General features: G+C 35.8%; 1 protein-coding gene across 7 annotated transcripts in view; it reads left to right on the top strand.

Annotated features, from left to right (window-relative positions):
- Positions 1 to 21606, top strand: part of HDAC9 (histone deacetylase 9) — an 890491-nt gene that overhangs the window by 822369 nt on the left and 46516 nt on the right. For all 7 annotated transcript variants that reach the window (XM_081283850.1, XM_081283851.1, XM_081283848.1 and 4 more), the window contains one exon: positions 11973 to 12057. In XM_081283850.1, the coding sequence (XP_081139976.1) occupies positions 11973 to 12057 (85 nt within the window). The remainder of the gene's footprint in view (positions 1 to 11972; positions 12058 to 21606) is intronic.

Raw genomic sequence — 21606 nt, 5'->3', positions numbered from 1 at the left:
TTCCTTGCATTGAACATTTATATTTTATTGTTACATTATCTTATAAACCTATACTGTTTTGACATTATTATTTTGACATATTTATTTAATTAAGTATATATATTTTTAATTCAAAATAAAAACATTAGAGAGAAAATCTGATAACTTCTCAAGTGCTTTACATATTGGGCTGCATAATTTTAGACAGCAAAATAACCCACAGGATGTAATTACATAATGATTAGTGTCAACAATGGACTTCTGCTGTTTCAGATCACACACAAGTCAAGGTTTCTAGGATTCCCTTAAACGTTAGAATCTTTTTCATTTTCTTGTGATCCATCAACATCAAAAAGAATGTTGGATTTTTTTGGTGTGGCAATAAAGATGCAAAAAATAAATGATTACCTATTTTATCAGCTAATATGTTCTACTCTCCCTGAACACCTGATAACATCTTTTGCACGTCCTGTGTATATTCAAATCCCCTATTTGATTTTAAATACTATAGTAATATTTTAGAGAAGCAGACTGGTTTTAATATTTGCATTATAAAGGCTTATACCAGATGTGCAGAAAATCAGAATAGGTTGTGGATTATGGCTACTGATGATTGACCTGCTCAGAAAGAAATGTTACCTGGCTCCAAAAGCAAACTACTTTTCTGACTAAGTGGAAGGAAATTACGGATTTCAGTGGCTCTCTTTGAACACCCCATTCAAATGAAATTCTCGTTTTGCTATTGTAATCTCTGCACTTGGTCCAACTCTGTTCTTTCAAGAGAGTATTTCCAGTGAGGATGGAATAATCTCTTCTATGATCCCTCTCTTTAAGAAATGATTAGGTTTCAAAACAGATTCAGCTGAGTGCAGTTACATGGTTTTTAAAATGTATTAGGCTAAAGTTTGAGATCTGTGCCTTTTCTCTACAGTTTTAGAAAGACCAGGCAGGTACCAAAATATCAATGGTCATTCTTAATTCTGCCCACAGGGGTGTAGAGATTGCTCAAAAAAGTTCCAGGAAATGAAAACCGAAATGATTATTTTTGGCTCTATTGACTATTAAATTGACTTCAATTTTCTGGATGTCTGATATTACGTTTAATGGTGTTATTATAATACCCTAAATATGATCCTGTCTCTTGATTGGCCATCTTCAATTGAGTGAGCACAACCAAAAATTTGTTCATTGTGAAATAAAGGAAGTTTGAATAATCTAATCTTTCTGTATTTTTTTTCCAGTAAAGTTTCTTAGAGACATACACAAGAATATAGATTTCTCACCAGATACTGTGAGGACGACAGATGGAGTTGTTACATTGAATATTGAAAGGGAAATTTTTTTTTATAACAGGTCTATCAGTGCACAGAGGAACAAAGCTAAGAGAAAGAGGATTTTTTTAAAAATGAAAAATGGAAGAAAAATACAAGTGTGTTGTACGTTATAATTCATTTGGAAAAAGGAAATGAAAATGTAATACTTGAAACAACTCAAGAAACAAAGAGTTCTTCTCACTTTCATTGACAATATAATTTATAACCCAAGGCCTGGTTTTTGGTATTTTTTCCAGGTCAAAGATCATCATGACTGCATTGAAGTTTTAAATTTCATTCCTTTAGAAAAAATAATATAAAAGGCAGATTGCATGTACCTCACCATTTAAAAGGCGCATACATGCAGTTTTTATAGCAATTTTATGTGGTGAGCTTTAGGTAAGAAAATAAAAGAGACGTCTTTCAGATACCAATTATTGCAATTTCAAATCCCAATTTCCCTCCAAACCTCCTTTTCAAGTGATTAATAGAGCAATTATAACTTATTATCTGGGATTTCGCTTTTACAAATAACAAAAAATGTACTAAACCTTGAGCTTAAAATACTGGCAGAACCCACTCTGGCTTCTCAACACTGAATATGCAATTGAACTCAAATTAGAAAGGTCAAGAAGGGCCTTTTTGAGGGACTCTGCACTTTGTCAGATGTATTTATTCATGTGCAGAGGATTAGAATTCATAAACATTTTGCCAGTTTTTTTTTTTTTTTTGAATGCTGTTTCTTTTCCTTGTTGTTCTTGGCCAGGCCATGTCAATATAGCAAAATACTGCTTCTTATGGCTTATTATCAGTAAAATAATATGTAGTACATAACCCAAAGGAATTGTAAAATCGGCAGGATCTGTTGGCTCTGCATCTTGGTGTAGACCCGTAGATGGGTACCAAAACTCTTGATATTTAAGAAATCAAGTTATCTGAGTGTTGTACCCCAAACCAGTATTTTCTTCTTTTTAAATATTTTTATCATGACATGATCTACTTAGCAAAACATCTCTTAACTATTCTTTTAAGAAATATGCACAAGGTCAGTCAAAATAATATACTGTTGGATTAAAAATAATTTGAGCATGGTACAGGAAATTCCTAGAGGCAACTGATTTGGAAGACATACCAGAGTCTTTTTTTTTTTTTTTTCCTTTTCCCTGGCAAAGTTTAGAACTTAGATTTATCGGTCCAATCAGTGTTTGATGAATATTTTTGAACTTCTTCATTGAAGCGCTTAGAAACACCAGCTTGGGATTTGCAAGAAATTGAAGTAAATACCTACATGAAAAGAATCATGAGTTTACTTGGAAAAGCATCAGGGATACTTAAATGAATAGCCACATAGTTTTTAGAACTGGTAATAGAATTCCCCGGGGAATCTGATTTTGGTAATCTGTATTGGAGCTGGTTGGCAAACAGTGTCACAGTTGCTTTAAGACCAAATTTACCTACTGTTATGCAAAGCCAATTAGTGGCACCCTGAGTTGATTCCTCTGAAAGAAATTTTCCCAGGAGGTGAGAAAAACTTTAAGCAGTTGCCATTCCTATGGAATCCGAAAGGAAAACATTGAAAACTTTGGAGAAGTAAAGGAAAGGATGGGAGATAGGTAATAGGAGCGTTGATAGTGAGCTGAGAACATAGAGGTTAGAAGACCACCTGTCAAAACACAATAAATGATGGCTTGAGAGGGAGTGAGCCAGAGAGAGAGAAACCCAGATCATCTTAGACGTGAAAGCTGTTGAGATGGCCTTGTGACCTCTAGTATTGAACGTTTAGTGCTTTTGCTCAGGAGTATACAATATATTTTTTTCCTGATCTTCCTCACTCGTTTTGAAGTTTGAATTCTGATTTCTGTTTCCTTTCTCTCTTCTTCTTCTTTCTTTCCTTTTCTTTTCTTTTTCTTTTTTTTTAAATAAGTACCATCTCCTGTTGAGTATGCTTAGCTGCTTTCATTTGACTTGTATTTCTCAAACAGTGGCTAAACAGTGATGGTGTTTGTTGATAATCTTTTTAAGATGACTTTTTGCTCTAAAGCTGCTGGAAAAGTCTCTTGAATTGACGCTAGTGAGTGTTGACAACCACCCCTGAGGTGAACTCTTGAGATGCTGTTGTCCAAGTTGCTCATCAGGGGTCTGTTTGCACTGGATTTTGAATAGGGAAGTTGTTTTGCCCTCTTTTGCATCCTTTAGATTATGTATGGCTGAAGTGTAGTCCATTGGGGAATTGGTGTGAATCTGGGAAAGCTTACAAGGTCCTAAATGGTTCCAATTCATGAATAAAAGAAAGAGCCGAATACCAGGGAAATGTGTGCTATGCCAGAGCAGTGTGTTCGGTCTTCTTTCCGACACTGAAGTGTCTCCATACTTTGAAAGAGAATTTATGGATGATCTGAAAAGAGGAAAACTGTTTTGGAAAATATGATTTAAAGATTCTTTCCAGTATAGATATAGCCTATGAAGTTATGTTCCGTATATTTCAGCATTGCTTATGAGAAAGCAAGCTGTCTGTTTCAGCAAATGCCAAATGAACCATTGATATTTTGATAATTCAAAACTCCATTATGCAGGTCTCCTGTATTATCTGTTGAGATTTTTCAGGAGATATTAAAAGAATTGTGGGTTGTGAAACTGGACATCTCATAGTTTATGGTTACCTGTAAAAGAAAAATAAAGCATTTCTTTCTTTTTTAAACGTTATTGGGGTTAGTCACGAGGTTTTTTTAATACTTGAATTTTTTAATTTGATTTTTCTTAGTTATACAAGACAGTCGAGTGTACTTTGATATATTATACATACATGGAGTATAACTTTCCATTCTTGTGGTTGTACATGGTGCAGAATTACACTGATGGGGAATTCATGTATGAACACAAGAAAGTTATGTCTGATTCATTCTACTGTCTTTCCTATTCCCATCTCCCCGCAATTCCCTTCCTTCCCCTTTGTTTAATCTAATTAACTTCTGTTCTCTGCTGGCCTATATTATGTGTTAGCATCTGCATATCAGAAAGAACATTCAGCTGTTGGATTTTGGGGATTGGCTTATTTCACTTAGCATGATAGTCTCCAGTTTCATCCATTTACTGACAAATTCAATAATTTCATTCTTCTTTATGGCTGAGTAATATTCCATTGTATGTATATGTGTGTACATATATGCATATATACATAAATACATATATAATCACAGTATTTTTACCCATTTATCTTTGTAGTGAAGCAAACATGTTATAACATTCATTTATCTGTCCATTCAACAAATAGCCTTTTAGTGGGCATTTATTTTGTTGGCAAAAGTTGTATTACAAGTAAAAGTCAAAGGAATATAATCAAAGTGTTTTGGGAATATAATGTAAGATTATTTGCTTTTAGCTATAAGGGTTGAGGAATATTCTAGAAGAAGTAGCATTTAACCTAGATCTTAAAAGGCGATTTGACAAACTAATGTCTAAGGAAAAGATTTATTGTATAGTATAAAAACATAGATAAAGACTTAAGGACTTTCTGGGATTGTGGATGGCTCTTCTTAAGTTAGTTTGTTTTGGTTTTGGTAGAGAGGAGGCCATTTGAGTGGAATAAAGTAAACAGTAAGGCTGGATCAGTGGAATAGAATATCACAGGATTAGAATTTGTGTGAAAAATATGGAAGCTTTGGTCAAATGAATCCATGCTTTGGGACAAAATAACAACCAACATAACAGCAGCAACAAACACCACACAGTGATATTTTTTGTTATAGAGATGGCAGAAGCTCATTCAAGAAAATAATAGTTTATTGGGGAGAGAATCATTAGGAGCAACTTGACCCAGTTTATCAATGAATGAAATTGACTCCGTTTACAACAGTTTTATGCCACAGTTGACTCCTGTGGGCTTGTGAAAGCCAAGTGTGTCATCTCTACTCAAGTGTGAGTTCCCTGTCCTCACAATGGTAGGTTAAAACAGGCCCTGGTGGGAATGTCGACACCACAGACATTAGCAAGTACCAAATGAGGACTATTTTTTTGGACAGTTAGTGGTTAAATGTTTATCAGAACACCACTGTTACATGAAATGAAACAGATCTTCTTAAGCAGAAAAATCAGCCTTTGTAAAAGGTTTATTAAAACAAAAGATGGAAAAAAATTCAAACCATGAAAATTAGCAGATTAAAGGAAGAGGAAATAGAAAACAAATGAGTGGAAGGATATCCAGGATCAAAGAAAATAGAGCACTGAGGACTCATGAAATATAACTGTCCAATTTCCACTTATTTGTGGAAACAGGGGCAAGTAAACACAAGATTTGGTACATATACTATGAAATAAACCACCTTCCTAACAACTGATGTCCAAACTGTGGCAGTGTGTTGGAAAACTACATAGAAAGCACTGAACCAAATCCCCTTTGATGTTATTGCAACATTAGTTTTCAGTATAAATATTGAAAACCTGGGCTTTTCAATGTATGTGGTATTTCCCTAACTTCCCTAACTTCACTTTGGTTCAAAATGCTTTCTCCTTATGCTGTAGACTTACAGTCTTACCTAATAACAAGAATATTGGTAGTCAGATTTACCCAGAGAACTGGATTCATTACCAATTGAATTTTTTAACTTTCCAATAGACCACTATGCCACTATTCAATAACCACAGCAGTAATATTAGAGCCCAGCCCATTGGTTCCTCTTATCTTGTTTAAAAATGTTCCTCAGTATCTCACATGCACTGAATGACCAACACTATTTTGTTGTTGTTGTTGTTGTTGTTGCATCGTGGTCCTCCCATTACTCTTATAAGACTTCTTGGGCTTGTAGAAGTGCTATTGAGTAGAGATGTTTCTTTGTTGCTGTGTTGATGTCATCCTTTTTATCATCCACACAAAGGTAGGGTGCAGGCAGACCTAATCTGAATAGTCTCACAGTCTGTCATTATAGACGGATTGTCAATAGAATCTACCCTGATTTCAGTGCCCCCGGCAATCTATTTGGTCAAGGATATTAGTGACTTCAAACAAATAAAAAGGGTTATTTTGAGAATGACTGACTCATTCATCACAGTATGGATAAAATTATAACCAGATTGACTTATGCAATCAAATTAAACATATACAACTAATTGCAGGCATTTCTAAGCCAATTATTTAAATGAGAGTTGAGTTTAAGTCACCAATACCTCTTCACTAGGGAATTGATAATAGTTCATCAGCACAAAAGTTCAAGTCTATATCACAATCTGCTTCTCTTGTCCTCTTGGTCTTAATCATCATATTCTTTGAAAGTTCCCCCAACATCTTGGATCCTGACGATTAAACACATTTTTCATTTTGTCTGAGTCAGTTTGAATGTTGCAGAGAACTTTCAGCTCCCTTTGTAAGTGAATCATGGCCTGTATCTAAGAATGTAATTTGTTGCTCTTGCTGCAAAACATATAATCTCACTGTTATTTTAGAAGCACCATAATGTAGTGGAAAGAACATGTTCTGAAGATCCAGGCTTTGTGTCCCTGTTCTCTTATGTCATTTGGGAGACTTTTACTTTTTCTTCAGTAGTTTATAATTAGAAAATATAATACCTGTACAGAAAACAGAATGTACATGAATGTACAAATCAATGGTGTGTTGCAAAAGATTAACTATGTAACCATCAATCAGGTCAAGAGATATAATAATACCAGCACCTCAAAAGACCCCATCTTTCTTCTTCAAATCAGTACCCCATCTCATACTATAAGGGGTGTATTTTCTGATTTCTAACACTGTGTTTCATTTGCTTGTTTTTGAACTTTGTGTAATAAAACCATATATCATGTATTTCTTTGAATCTAACACCTTTTGCTCCAACATTTTGTTTGAAATATTGATTTCTTTTGTTGCAGCTATCTACACTTTGTTTGTTTTTCATTGTATAATGTTTCATAAAAATAATTTGCATATAGTTTCATAAAAATAATTTTTAGTAAAATGCTATAGATTATTTATATATTCTAACTTTGATGGATGTGGAAATATTTTGAAGTTTTGGAGTTTTATGTACAATGCTGTGATGGTAAAATATGAAAACTTTTATAAGAAATAAACAATACATGTACTCTTACTGCTTCATTTCAGCATTTCAATGTGAATCCTAGGTAGTACAATAGGGTAAGTAAAAGAAAACCTATTCAAATAAGATTGGAGAGGAATAAATAAATCTCATTCACAGATTATGTATGATTAGGTATGTAGAAAATCTATAAAACTTATTTCTATTTAAATTACAAATTAATATGTAAGTTTACAAGGTTATTAGTCAACTGAAGTCAATGAAAATTCAAAAATCATTCAGAATATCACATAAAAATAATTTATGTATATTGTATACCATCCATAACAGTAGAAAATAAAGTTAAGAATGTATCGACTTTCTGTAACCTATTACCATTAGGGGAAACTGGATGACGTTTCCTGTTTCTCCTTATATGGGTATTTGGCACTATCTTCGTAAACCTTTACAAGTCTAAGATTATTTTCAGAAAGTTTTCCTAAATAAAATTACATACACACACATAATTTGCAAAAGCATCAAAACATAACATGTAGACAACATAAATCTATCAAAAATGTGACCCTATGCATGACACACTGTAAGTTATTTTCAGAGAAATTACCAAACATCTGACTAAATGTAAAGAATATACCATGTGTGGGGGTTGAAAGTCTAGGTACTGTGGAGACCCTAATTACCCCCAAACTGGACTAATCTCAATGCCTTTTAAAGTCTCATTTAATTTTGCCTCCATGTTATGGCTTTCTATTCCTTTCCAGTTTGGAGTGATTATTTTCCTCTGTTATCCACTGGGATTTCCATTCTGCGTCTCCTTGCTCTGGGTCTTGGTTTCTTTTCCATTTTCTTGCATATCTTCTGGAGAAGTACCTGTCTCCACATCAGGCAACCCTGCCAACACACACAGGGGAGAGGAACTGTCTCAAACTTGGGCACGGTTTTCTAAGAGAACAAAATGATTGTCACTGTTGTTTTTCTGGTCTGTCACCTTAAAACCATCCCTTGGTCACAGCTGGCATCCAAGAAGAAAAATATATTTCACTCAGGTTTGTCAGTTACAGAGAGTGAATGAAGACCACGTCTTCATGTTTGTTTTTAATTAATCCCTCCTTCATTTGTTCCACCTTTTTTTTTCCTTTAATGCCTACCATATATCAAGCTCTATTTTAGTCTTTAAATGGCTCACAACAGAGTAGAGAATGGTAAATGTGGCTGTGATATAATGTGCATAGGAAACAAGAGTGTTGGTCAGGAGAGATGCCACAGAGGTGGAAATAATTTGTTCTATCAGAGAATTTGAGAAGCAGACAATATTTGTGCTGGTCCTTGAATGATTAGCAGTTTTGCTGATTCGGTGAAGGGTAGAGAAAAAGAAGTCAGAAGGAACAGAATCGATAAAAGCATAGAAGTATGAAAACATTTGGGATATTAGGGAAATATCAGAATGTAACATAAAAGCTTACAAGAATATTTAATAGATCCTTTACTTGCTTAATGAATGCATTCATCCTTATGTACCTGTTACATTCTCAAGGGCTCTGTTTCGCTTCTCTTGTTCTGTTTTGAATCATGAAAATAACAGTGAGCTGAATTTTATGTCTCACGAGCACAGAGTGTTTTAAAACTCTTAATCAAGAGCTTCTCCAAGGATAAGCTTTGCTTCTTTCCACAGATGGATCCTGACCAACGGAAAATACTTTTCATGATTTAGATGATCTTATTCTAAAGAACCTGAAAATGATAATGACCACAATTTTTATGGTGTTTTAAAATAGCTAGAGTACTTAGAGTCACATGGTATGCACAACTGAACAAACATCTGAGTCCTGTCCATAGAATATCTCATCTTTCTATAAAGATGAAGAAAAATAAATTTCCTATCATTGAGCTGAGATTCTCAACTCTATATGAAGAATGGCTGTAAGTAACAGTTGTGATTCAGCTTTACATATAGCAAAGCTGAATGAGAGATTTGTGTGTCTAGAGGTTGTATCTAGTGTATCTTAATTCCATGATAATTACTATTACTTATTGGAATTGCTCCACAGAGATAGCATAATGGTTGCGTAATATTTCTTACATTGCATCTGTTTTATCTTACTGTAACTTTTTGCATGCAAAAGTTTTTTGCTTTGCATAAATTTCTTCCTTATTTATCTTTTAATAATTCTGATTAGCCTCAATTGCCAATATTTTTGCTGTTTATTGCCCCAACTAAATACATCACATAGCTTTAGTGTATATTCTCATTTTTTGCTCCAAAATTATAAAAAAACCCATTTATTTAATATTATTTTATTTTATACTTATTAGATTACTACTAATAACCAAACTCATAAATATTTATCAAATAGGTGCTTCAGTTCATGGTTTTAATACTTATAAATATGAGCAACTAAGTCAACAAGCTCTCTAAAAAACAACTTGATTCTGTGGTCCTTCCATACAAAGTTTTAATTTTTATGAAAACAGACTCTAAATGCTGTTTCCTTTCTTGCCAAAGGACAGAATATTACTAATTGCCTCCTTTGCAGAGCTACCAGAGGAAAAATAAAGAACCTACACTGAGAACTTTCTGAATTCAGCTCTGTCTGTGCATATACACCCCAAATGAAACAAATTGGGGCAATTTACTGAAGGTTTAATCCTCTAACTGACATTCACTTAAAACATACAGGGAAATGGTTTGGGAAACTTAAATGATCAATTTAATTGTCATAATTCTCTGGTATGCTTTTGTAAGTTGACACAACTTTATCATATCTCACTGAAAATTCCAAATTGTGGGTTTAGGGGTATATGTATTTTTACTCTGAACACTTGAACCACATATACTTTCTATAGAACCAGGTTATATAGACCTCAGTTTGGGACAATTCCAGAAATCAGTTTTTGCATTGGTGATCTGCCTGTAACACTCTTTCCACTTGCCAGCACCTTTCAATTTATTGTCATTTTTTTTAAAATCTGAAGTCACGGAGACACTTATGAAGAACTAAATATGCTGACATCACCTTGAGCTTGTATTCTTAAAAATCTGAATAGGGATGATTCAAAATATTTTATTAGCAAAACACACCCAATTTCTATTAAAAGTCATTTTCGCTGAGTGCTGAGAAATAAGTGAAAGAGAAGCTTATTTATGGGCAAGGTGGCTCCGTCAACCCTGTTTAATTTTTAAATGAGTTTTCCGAGGTACCCTTGATTGATGATTCAGTAGTTCCTCTGAATTGCGAGGGTGGTATAAGGGTAGCATATTCTTGAAGATATGATCTGAAATACCATATTTTGAAAAAAAATGATTTTAACAAAATTAAAGAGTCTAAGATTTCAGAACTTTTCACTGACACTGAGCGGTGGTAGCGTATTTTCCTCTCACCAAACCATTGAACATAAGCCTTTTGATGTTTTAAAGGTTTTTCTTTGGCAGCTAAGAAAAACACTCTGGAAAGTTATATTTAGTGAATTTACCCATGTATAAATATCCCTGAGCTAGTCTGTTTTCCTGTGGCATCTGGAAGAAAGGTGCTATTGTTTGAGATTCCATGATTGAAGTATAGAATAATCAATTCAGAGAGACCCTGGGGGGAAGATTCACTCACATATGCTGTGGAAACTTGTAATCCCTCAGTTTTTTCAGTTTTTCCTGCAGATGAAGAGGCATTGATGAGTCTGTGCTTTGGTACGTCTAGTGACAGCAATTCCATTCATGCCACATCATAGTTGAACCACCCAGTTTTTATTTGAGACTATTAACTTTTTCTAGGAAAACTGCACTTTTGCTAACCCTTTTATTGCTATTTTCTCCTATCTTTGGGGGGTTATAATAGCTGGATGGCTCTTTTGTTTGTGAGGATCCTGCAATGCACCAAGCTCATCACCAAGGCATTTTCAGTGCTGCATCATCAGACTTGGTTCTGACAAATAAGCTCCATAAATTATATACATCTCCTTTTCATTTCTTGTAAAGCAATGTTTGCTGAGCTCCTCCATGAAAAATCGATGTAATTCCAGAGATCATGATAGATTTTCAGGAAAGGAATTTATCCTGGACGTAAAGGCAGACATCAGAGTTATGAATTATGGGTAGAAATTAAGGGAAACTGTACAGTTACCTTTGCTTTTACTTGAACATTTTATCTTCTACTTTATTCAACGGCAGGTAAATAAGAGCAGCTGTCTCGTGGCTTTCCACCGTTAAGTGTTCAAATGTGTGAGGTGGTTAGATATGAAAACACGGCAAAAGTATGGATAATAGACTCCTCGCTCTGTCTACTGCAACTTCCCTGAGATTTTGTTTGCAGGGCCCAGCTGCGTATACAGACATGATGGAATTTGGTTTGTGAAGAACCTACACAAATTACACAAATAACTCATATCTTAAATGACTAATACACAGACATGCACCTGCTTCAGGGACTTCGTAGATTAATCTTGTAACCAATAGAAAAGCCCCTTGGAATTTAATTATATGGATGCAAAACAGAAAATAAAACAGGCTACACTTTTAGTACTGATATCAGCAAAATGTTAATCAGTTCTTGGAGCAAGCTTTTCCTGAGGATTAGGTTCTTCGGTTTGCTTTACTTCTGTTGATACTTGCTGTAAAATCATAATATTCTGCTCATAGTCTTATCTCATATTCTTGCAGCTGGAGCCACTTGCTGAAGATATTCTCCATCAAACCCCGAACATGAATGCTGTTACTTCTTTACAGAAGATCATTGAGATTCAAAGTATGTCTTTAAAGTTTTTGTTTTTAAAAATTCTCTAATCAGGTAAAGCTAATTGAAATGACATTGAGAATTAGAGCACAAAGAAACATATTTAGAGTTATTTTAATTTGCATATAATGAATGTTCTTACCTAAATGTTTTATTGTATTATTCTTAATGTGACAAACTTATCTTACACTGATGACATAACTGAGACGATAAGATTTAGAATCTTGTTTTTCTAATATTTTCTATGTACTTAGACTTTTTCTCTATTTCTATCATTAAGCATTCACCTGGAAAATGAAATAAATATGGAAATTGTGATTGTGTAGTGAAATCTTAACTAGAAATAAGTTTATTTCTAATGATGTTAAAAATTCGGTTTTAAGCTTGGAAGGGGAGGGAAAAAATAATGAGAAAGACTTCATTATGAGGAAGGCCAACTTAGTAAAACAAGACAAGGCAGAGACTTTTTATTTTTTAGTTCCCCTTACATACATCTACAGCCCTCTGCTACAAATTAGCATGAAATTTGTCAGGAAGAGGAAAGCCGCACAGCCACACAGCAGAACTACAGATTAAGAGGATTGAAAACACCTGAGCTTTACTAGTGTCCTGTAGAAGCACTTTTAAAACACTTGGGAAGCCACTTTCCAGACATCTCTTAGAGTCAGTGCTGCACTTGCTCACCAGACTTGTGAGATAGGGGTGTAGCTGACCTTCTAGTATTTTTGACATTGCATTTTTGAATCATGTCTCACATAAACTCAGAGTAGTTCTCCACCTTCCTTAATCTCACTCATGCATGAAGTGTGGCCATTTTTACTCAAGAAGCATTATTGTCTCCTAAGTGGAATAAACTATGAAATTCAAAGATTATCAGAGAACAGAAAAATAAAAATAAAAATTCAAATCCTGGGAGCAAAGTCTCTGAGACAAGATAAATGAACTGACAGACCCAGAGGGAAGGCTGGAGACCATTTATACATTTGAATCCCAACTGTCTCTCTTCTACAAAGGGTGGATTAGGAAGTTCCATTACATGTCATTCCAGATATCGAGGCAAGGAATCTTCAAGTGATCTTTGACAACATCCTCCTCTTGTTCACCCACATCCAATCCAGTGTCACCAATAATATAACAATATCTCAGTCTGTACACACTATTGTATTTTATTCTGAGCATTCTTTTGCCATTGCACACAGAGTGTTACTAGATATTGTTCCTAGGTATCTTCTGAGCATGTCACTTCAGTAGGCATCTTGAGTACTTCATCTTTACATGCTCATCAGTTATCAAGGCACTGAGATTATGAAGAAGGAGGCAGAGTTTCTAGCATCAAAGACTTTACAGTCCAGTGAGTGAGAGAGAGCAAGGTTGATAGTTCACAGAATGTGTTCACAGGATGCACTGAGGTTATGGAGAAGGAGCAGTTCTTTTCCTCAGTCCCTGTCAGCTGGGGAGAGAGGTGCTGGAAAGTCAGTAAGGTTCAAGACAGTCTTCTTTGCAACTATAGACTCTGAACTTGATCGTAAGGGCTGAGTGGGACTTGGATAGCTGCAGAAAAAGAAAGAAGATGCTTTGAAAGGAGTAACAGAAGCAACGTAGGGGTGACAAGTCACCGTTTGTACACACTATCAGAAACTGTACTATTGCCTTTTGTATTGGATCTAATTTCTTAGTAATGACATCTGCTTCAGAGCATTTTTTCCTCTCCTAACACTGATATTTTGAAGTCGCTTGCACAGTCTGTTCTCTTCATGAAAACTTTTTGACTCCTAGAAAGGATTCACTTGCTTTATCTGATTGAGAATCCTGCTCTATACTGCATTTCGTACCACCCAACACTGACCACTTTTCCCATTTAAAAAAATCGGTTTTCTTCTAAACTCTTCCTGAGTGTCCCATACAAATTGTTAATCAATAATTTAATGACTTCACAACACTGATCTGTAGGTTTTGCTCAGTGGTAACTTTATTTTCAATTTTTGTTTTGTTTTTTTAGGTTTTATGTATTTTAATGACTGTTAGTCCTGATTTCTTAATTTCATGATGAGCAATAGGAGACAACAACAATATTCTTGCATCCCTGAATATCCCTACAGAGAATGCTGGCAGCAGGGATGAGGCTTGAGGTGTAGGGGAACCTGGGAATTAATGTAGGTAGATTTAAGTAAATGGGATTGGAATAGCTCTTCAAGGCCAGAAGAGCCAAAGTGTGCATCAAGGGGAGCTTCTAATGAAGAGCTCCACTTCAAAGTCAAGGGCATGATGGAGCAGGCACTGTTGTTGGTCTCCCCAGCAGCCATATGCTCCCCACACCTACTCAGAAGGAGTCTGATTTTACTTATGAATCCTTGCCACCAGACAACATGCAACTCAGGGAAATGAACTATCTCCAGATCCAGGGGAGATAGATGTTCTTCTTCCAAAGCTGAATCAGCCAACTTACTTAACAGTGATTGATCAAGGAATGGGTACATTGCCCAATTCTGGCCAAGGAAAATTGAGAAGATTTCTGGGCTGTCAACCTGTGAAGTCACGTAGGCCCCACGGCTTCCAAGGGCCTATGCTTGGTTTAACGCTGTTGCTGTTGCCACCTTAAAATTCTTGGTAGGTTTTGAACAAGAGGTCTCCTACATTTTCATTTTGCTCTGGACCCTACAAGTTATGTGCCTGGTCCGGTTGAAAATCAAAGTGCTAATGATGAAAAAAAAAAAAAGTACATATATATTTACTAAGAAAAATTGATAGAAATATCACCAAAAGGAGAATTCAAATTGTGGTTAAGAAGGAATTGAGTGGTGATTTGAAGTTGTAACAGGAAAGACAAGCACAACACAGCAAAGTGATCTCTCACCCTTTGGGACATGGGTGAAAATCAGAACAGACAAAGTGGTTCAACACTGCGATTTTGACACTATGTACTGCATTTTTATGTGGTTCTATATGTGTATATGTTTTGGGAGCTGTTCTTTCAGATTAAAGGAACCGAAAAAGGGTATATAATGTCCATGAAGTAATAAAGTAGAGTGAGCATTTTAGAGTCTCAAACTTCATAATGGCTTGGAAAATTAAAATCATGGGCTCTTGGCTTAGCACACAATGCTTGATTTCTTTACAACATGTAAAAGCCTATTCTTAGTTTTACTTTTCCCTGTTTTATATCCTACTCTCCCATTTCAAGTGCTCCCATAGGATTCCAGGTCCTTGATTGGGGTCTCCATTTCCCCTTTCATAGGGAAAGTAGTCAGTAATGGCTACTTTAGTGCCCAGTGCAAAATGAAAATGTGTGAATCCTTCCTTGCTAAAATGCTATTAAGAATTTTAAGAAGCCACAGCAGAGAACTGATTCAAGCTTGGGTCCCTTATGAGCCTGAGACCCTCGCCTGTTAGAAAGCAGGCCCTGAAGGTACTCTTTGTTTAAACAAAGTACTTCCTCATCACATATGTCTGTGAGCGTCACACAGGTGTCTCCTTTCAACTCTGGGAGGTGTTCCTGTTTCAGCCCACCTCCTAGCCCAGGTTCTGAAGGATTTTTTTGTGCTGTGGTTTGGACTACAGTATCTGAATACTCTGTAAATGTTAAGAAGTGAGCCTTGTAGCATGTGGGAATTCAGTCCAGTTCCTAGATAGCCTTGTCCCAAGGCACACGGCAAGGTGCTGACAGGCCTTCTATGACTTTCTCTTGACAACTGAGCCCCCAGCTGAGGGTGTGCAGGTGCTGGAGGCCGTGATTAACATTGGCTCTCTGCCTGGCTACATGTATGCAAGTACTTTGCAGCAGTATCATCATTGCTGTCCCATCCTTACTTAAGTTACTCATTTGACTGAGGAGAAAAGGCTTTATAAAGCTACAGCAAGGCCACCGTTTCTCCTGACAGGTAGAGACTCCCTCTGAGGGTCAGGAACTGATTGCATCTTGTGGTAAGTGAGATATAAGGGTCAACCTTCTTTGCAAAGACAAAAGGGAAGTATAGTTGTTTTTTTTTTAATGCTGCATATTTTTCCTCCAAAATTTAAAAAAGAACTACCATATGATTCAGTCATCTCACTTCTGAATATTTATGCAAAAAAATCTAAAAGCAGGATCTTGAGAAGATATTTTGTTGCCACATTGTTCACAATAGTGAAGAGATGGAAACAACCTAAATGTCCATCAGTGGATGAATGGGTAAATAAATGTGGTATATATACACAGTGGCATATTATTCAGCCTTAAAGAAAGGAAGGTCTGTAACAGGTCCCAATTTGGCATAATGTTCTTTTATATCAGATTGTTCTTGCTGATGTTCTCCTTTGTTCGTTTGTCTTTAATTGCTGTACCTTTTGCACAGTAACTAGCATAAAATAGGTGCTCTGCAAATGTTTGTTGATTGAAGAATCAGTCAAATTGTCAATGTTTGTCCCACTTTTTTTTAACTAAGCCAAGATTGATTTTTAAACTAATTTAAGATATTTATACTCCTTGACCAAGACAATGCAGAAAAAGAGATTAAGAAGAGCAGAAAAACTATATGAGAGCCCATTTCTTCTCCCTACTTTACAACCCACAAGGATGAATCTTTTCTAAGTTAGGAAGAGCACAGACTACTTCAGTGAGCTGCCGTGGCAAAGCTTAGATCTGATAATTTTTGGAGCAGAATCTAGTTATTGGCTGCATGGCAGTCATCTACAGCAAGTGATGCCAGAGTCAGCCCAGAGTAGGATAAAGGACCCTCAAATGTATGTTTCCTTTCCTGAGACCCATGCTAACAACTTGTAGAGTCTGTGCAACATTGGACTCTTCCACTGTGCTGTATGGTGCCGTGAGAAGCAGAGTTCTCAAACACCATTCTTCATGTCAGTGCCAGCCCATGATAAAATTTTCACTGATGGTGGAGGGGAAGAACCATGAAATGAGTATTTTATAAAACTAAATGTATTTCATTCAAAAGACTATAATTTTAAGTTCTAAAAACATATCATGAAGGATATTGATATTGATCTGTGAAACCCCAAAATATGAGAACCACAAATATAGACCAATGGTTTCCTTTGATTTATTTAAATTTTTCTAGTAAGAAGAGTACTCCTTTTAAATGTCAACCAACTTCGTAGACCTCCTGCATGATAATAGTGATAATCACAGCATCTTTTGATTTGCGGATTGAGGAAATAAATATGTGCACAAGGATCTGAGGAGTTTTTTAAAAATTTTGCTGTAACCCTTCAGTGGCTTATAGCTGATAAGTTGAAAAACACTAGTGTAGAGAATTTTAAACTGATATGAATTTGAGTGTAATCCTCCCCTCCACTCGTCAGCCATGGGATGATTGAGCAAGCCTCTTTTCTGAGGGATTTGTAGAGGAATGAGATGGCATGTCACCTTGCTGCTTTTCTAAGTTGGGGTTCCTTTGGCAACAAAGTGGCACATAGGAAAGGAATCACAAAAGAATAGTAGGAATACTTCCTCCGAAACCCCACTTTTATCTTTTACTCATATTCGGGATACTTTCTTTTAGAGAGGATTGGGGTCTTTCTGAATTCCTTATTATAGCAACCAAGGCAAAATGGTGACACATGCCAGAGTGAGGAAGGAACAATATTTGCAATTTCACCATCTGTTCTTGTCAACTGTGTGCTACATAAATGGAAGATCAGCTTCCAGCTCTCTCGTATATAAAATTTGTCACTATAGCTAATCCGCTATTTTTTTTTTTTACCCACACACATACACACAGAGAGAGTATTATTTAGGACAATGAGAAGTGAATTATTAGTCCTCTGAATTTACCCAACTTTTGAGGACAATTTCAAGAGAGCTATGATTTCCTTTGTTGCAGATGAATATTACAAATAATTGGGTAACTGACTATAGGGTAGCCAGTTGTCCACATATACATTTTCATACATCCTATAGAAATAAGAATGAAATCAGATTTTTTTTCCCTGGGAGTTGAGAGGAAAGTATATTTGGCATCTCCTCCAAATGTATGCTTAATTTTATGACTTGTATATGTACTATTTAGTGAATGTTTTTCTCCTCCTCTTCCTCTTGCTTTTTTTTTTACTCTGATTCTTTTCTTTTTCTTATTTTTATTCTAGCTACAGTTCTGAAAACTACCCTTAGATATAACCACTGATGTGAAAAAGAACAAATGAATGTTTACTTTGCTGACCTTTATTTTTACTCTATTTCCAAAGGGAGATAACTAGTTAGTAAAATATTATGATAAACACTGATGATTTTTCATTAAAATAGATAATCAGAATATATGTTGCTTCACAGGGTGTGGTGGCACATCTTGTAATCCCAGCATCTCAGGAGGCTAAGGCAGGAGGATAGCAATTTCAAAGCTAGCCTTAGCAACTTAGTGAGACCCTAAGCAATTTAAAGAGACCCTGTCTCTAAATAAAAGGGCTGGGGATGTGACTCAATGGTTAAGCACCCCTGGCTTCAATCCCTGGTACCAAAAATAAATAAATAGATAGATAGATAGATAGATAGATAGATAGATAAAAATTTAAAAAAGAAAAGAATATGTTATATTGGTGCTAAGAGATCTGGACCAAATGAAAAAGAGCTAGTTAGAGTAAGAGAATATTTGCTGTAAAGGTAAGAACCATTTTCTGCCTTTACCTGAAATGCCATTGCTGGCCCTGCCTCCGTCACTGCAGGACACTACCTACCCCTCCCATGGAAAAGGTGATTTTCATCAGACAACCCAGAAGAAAATCCAGATTGTTTCTAAGCTGATAGGAATGTACATACATCTCTTGCTATGGGGAAATTGTCCAATATTTTAACCTCAGGGGTCCATGTACATAGTTAAAGGGGTTGTTTCCCCAGATTGCAACATGTGCCGCATAAATCATCTCACAAGCTTGACTAACGTCTGGATTCCACACCCAAGTGCAATTTTTCCTCTCTCTATTTTTGTCCCTTCCTATTTCATTTTGGTTTGCTGCTTTTTTTTTCCCCCCATATCCCACTTTTCCTCTTTCCTCCATTTCTATCCTACTGAAATCCAGGGGAGAAAGACAAGAAGATAACCACAGTGTTAGAAAGGGGCTTTTTACTTACAGGGAAATGAGATTTTATTTCAAGCTGGAAAGAAGCATCATCAAACCTACATTTCAAAAGATCACTATGCCTGCACCAAAGACAGGAGAGGAGCAGGGTTTATGGTCAGAGATGAATGGTTTAATCCAGAAGTTGAATTGGCACAAGGTGGTAATCAATTGGCACGGAGAGATGATTGCTTTCTACATTTTCTGGTTGGAAAACTGAGAAGATGGAAGCAATCACCTTTTGAAATGGGAAACCAGTGGAGGAAGAAAAGGTTTCCAGTGAAAGAAGAAACTTAGAAAAAAGAAACCTTGCTGGTTGAGAGTCTTGAAGAGTGGAGCGATTGCAGCCACATCTTAAAAAACATTTTTTCTCTATACCAAAGTTATAGAGGGATGCTGGACATTATGTATATAAAATACAAGCCCTTTAAGCTTGTAGTAAATAATAAAATAACAATCATTGAATGCTGACAGTGTGTCAGGTACTATTCTAAACACTCTTGTTAATATAAATTCACTCAATCTTTCTAACAACCCTATGAGATAAGTGCCATTTTTACTCCCATTTTATAGCCAAGTAAAGTGAGGAACATCAAGGTTAATTAACTTGCTAAAGGTCACAAAGATAATGAGTGGACAGAAGGAAGATCTTTAACCAAGCAGTCTAGCTCTAGAATCTTCCCCCCTACTATATTATATGCTATCTCACAAGTAAATTAATTCCTCATGCAACTTTTGTAGACACTTTTTTCCCACTTCTTCCAAAACTCATATAGTTAGAAAAAAAAAGTCATTTTAACTTAAAATGTGGAATTTTGGAAGTTTGGGCTAATTGTAGTTGAGGCATAGTCCATTCTAAAAGCCCAGTGCCAAATTACAAGGAGCCACAGAGCTCTGAGTCCACTTTTGAGCCCCTTGTAAACTTGTAAAATACTTCTAATCAGAAAAAAATGCAAAGATTGGCAGAATTTCAAATCCCTGCCCTGTCGAGTTTAAACCCTGACTGTTGTCAGGTGTGAGCTGCTATTTGTCATATATTCTTTGGCTTTAGACAGAGGCCTTGATGTTGGAGCCCTGGGCCAGGCAGACCTTCATTGAAGAAAAGCAGTGCTAGGCATTTTCCCACTATTAACCCCATGAACCCTCACTTGTATCAGAGCCAGGTCAAACTCGTACACATGGCTTTTTGAAAGTTGATTCTGAATTTTTAGTTAACCATTCTCTTGAAATGTTGAAACTCTGATTATTGAGTATTGGAGCCCTACTACTAGAATGTACCAGAATAAAAAGGAAAATCTGCCATCTGCTTAGAGACTTAACTTGCCTTGGTAATTTATTTTTATTCCAACTGCATCTGCAATTATGAATTTTTTTCACTCACATTTCTTCCAAGGCAAAATGAATCAAACCAAAAGAATAAATAAAACTATGCATGCTTCTGAGAATGAAAACTCTTCAGGGGCACTTTGTGATTTTTTTTTTTTTTTATATCTTCAGTCCTTAGCAGGTGATTTTCACATGCACATGTGATACCTCCAACTGAGATAGGGTGAACTGGAAGAATGTGAGAGATGTTTGCACAGTATTTGCATAAATTATGTCTAGTCTTCATGCAACTCTGAAATGCATAATTATTTTCCTCATTTTGTTCATGAATGAATTGAGGCTCAATAAATGTTTAGTTGAAGGTCTTTTTACTAGGAAGCAATAAAATCAAGATCACACACCTAGTTGGGCTGTGATGTCAAAGCCCACTTTCTTTCTGTTAAAGCATCTATGTAACCTTCTTGTTCCCACCCCATTTTGCAAGTAAAAACAGAGTTCCACCAGACTACCTGTTCCCAAGCGCAGCTAGAGAGATTCTATAGCTGGACTCTCCTAAAAACACAAGAGGGTCTGCAAATGGTAAAATAAATTATTTTATTTTTTTAAAGAGAGAGAGAGAGAATTTTAATATTTGTTTTTTAGTTATTGGCAGACACAACATCTTTGTTTGTATGTGGTGCTAAGGATCAAACCTGGGCCGCACACATGCCAGGCGAGCGCGCTACCGCTTGAGCCACATCCCCAGCTCTAAAATAAACTATTTTAATACATTACTCCACTTGCTAGAATGTAAGAAAATGGGAGAGAGAAACAAAATAGAATTTGAAATTTAATAAGGTGCAATAAGCACTGAGTAACATAAAAGGGAGTATCCTTGGAGCCAATGATGATATTTGTGCTATAATGCACCAAAAATAAGATCTGTGTCAAAGTTGCATTATGAATTTGAAAGGTATTGAAGAGGTTTCAGCTTTATCCACTCCTGGGTTCTGGAGGAAATTCATGAAATTCCTTTCTGTAGTAAAGTATCTGTAATTTAAACCATTGGTAGATACAAAGACTACATCCAACAAACTATGATTTCAAAAAAATAAATAACAGACTCAATGGAAGAAATGAATAAAATTCAACACGCAAGGACATAAGACACTAGGAAGAGTCAGCAGAAGCAAGACAAGAGACACAAGA

The sequence above is a fragment of the Spermophilus citellus genome, assembly GCF_964194105.1.
Source record: "Spermophilus citellus genome assembly, chromosome: 3".
Classification (NCBI taxonomy): domain Eukaryota; kingdom Metazoa; phylum Chordata; class Mammalia; order Rodentia; family Sciuridae; genus Spermophilus; species Spermophilus citellus.
This window is presented reverse-complemented; position numbering and strand designations above follow the sequence as displayed.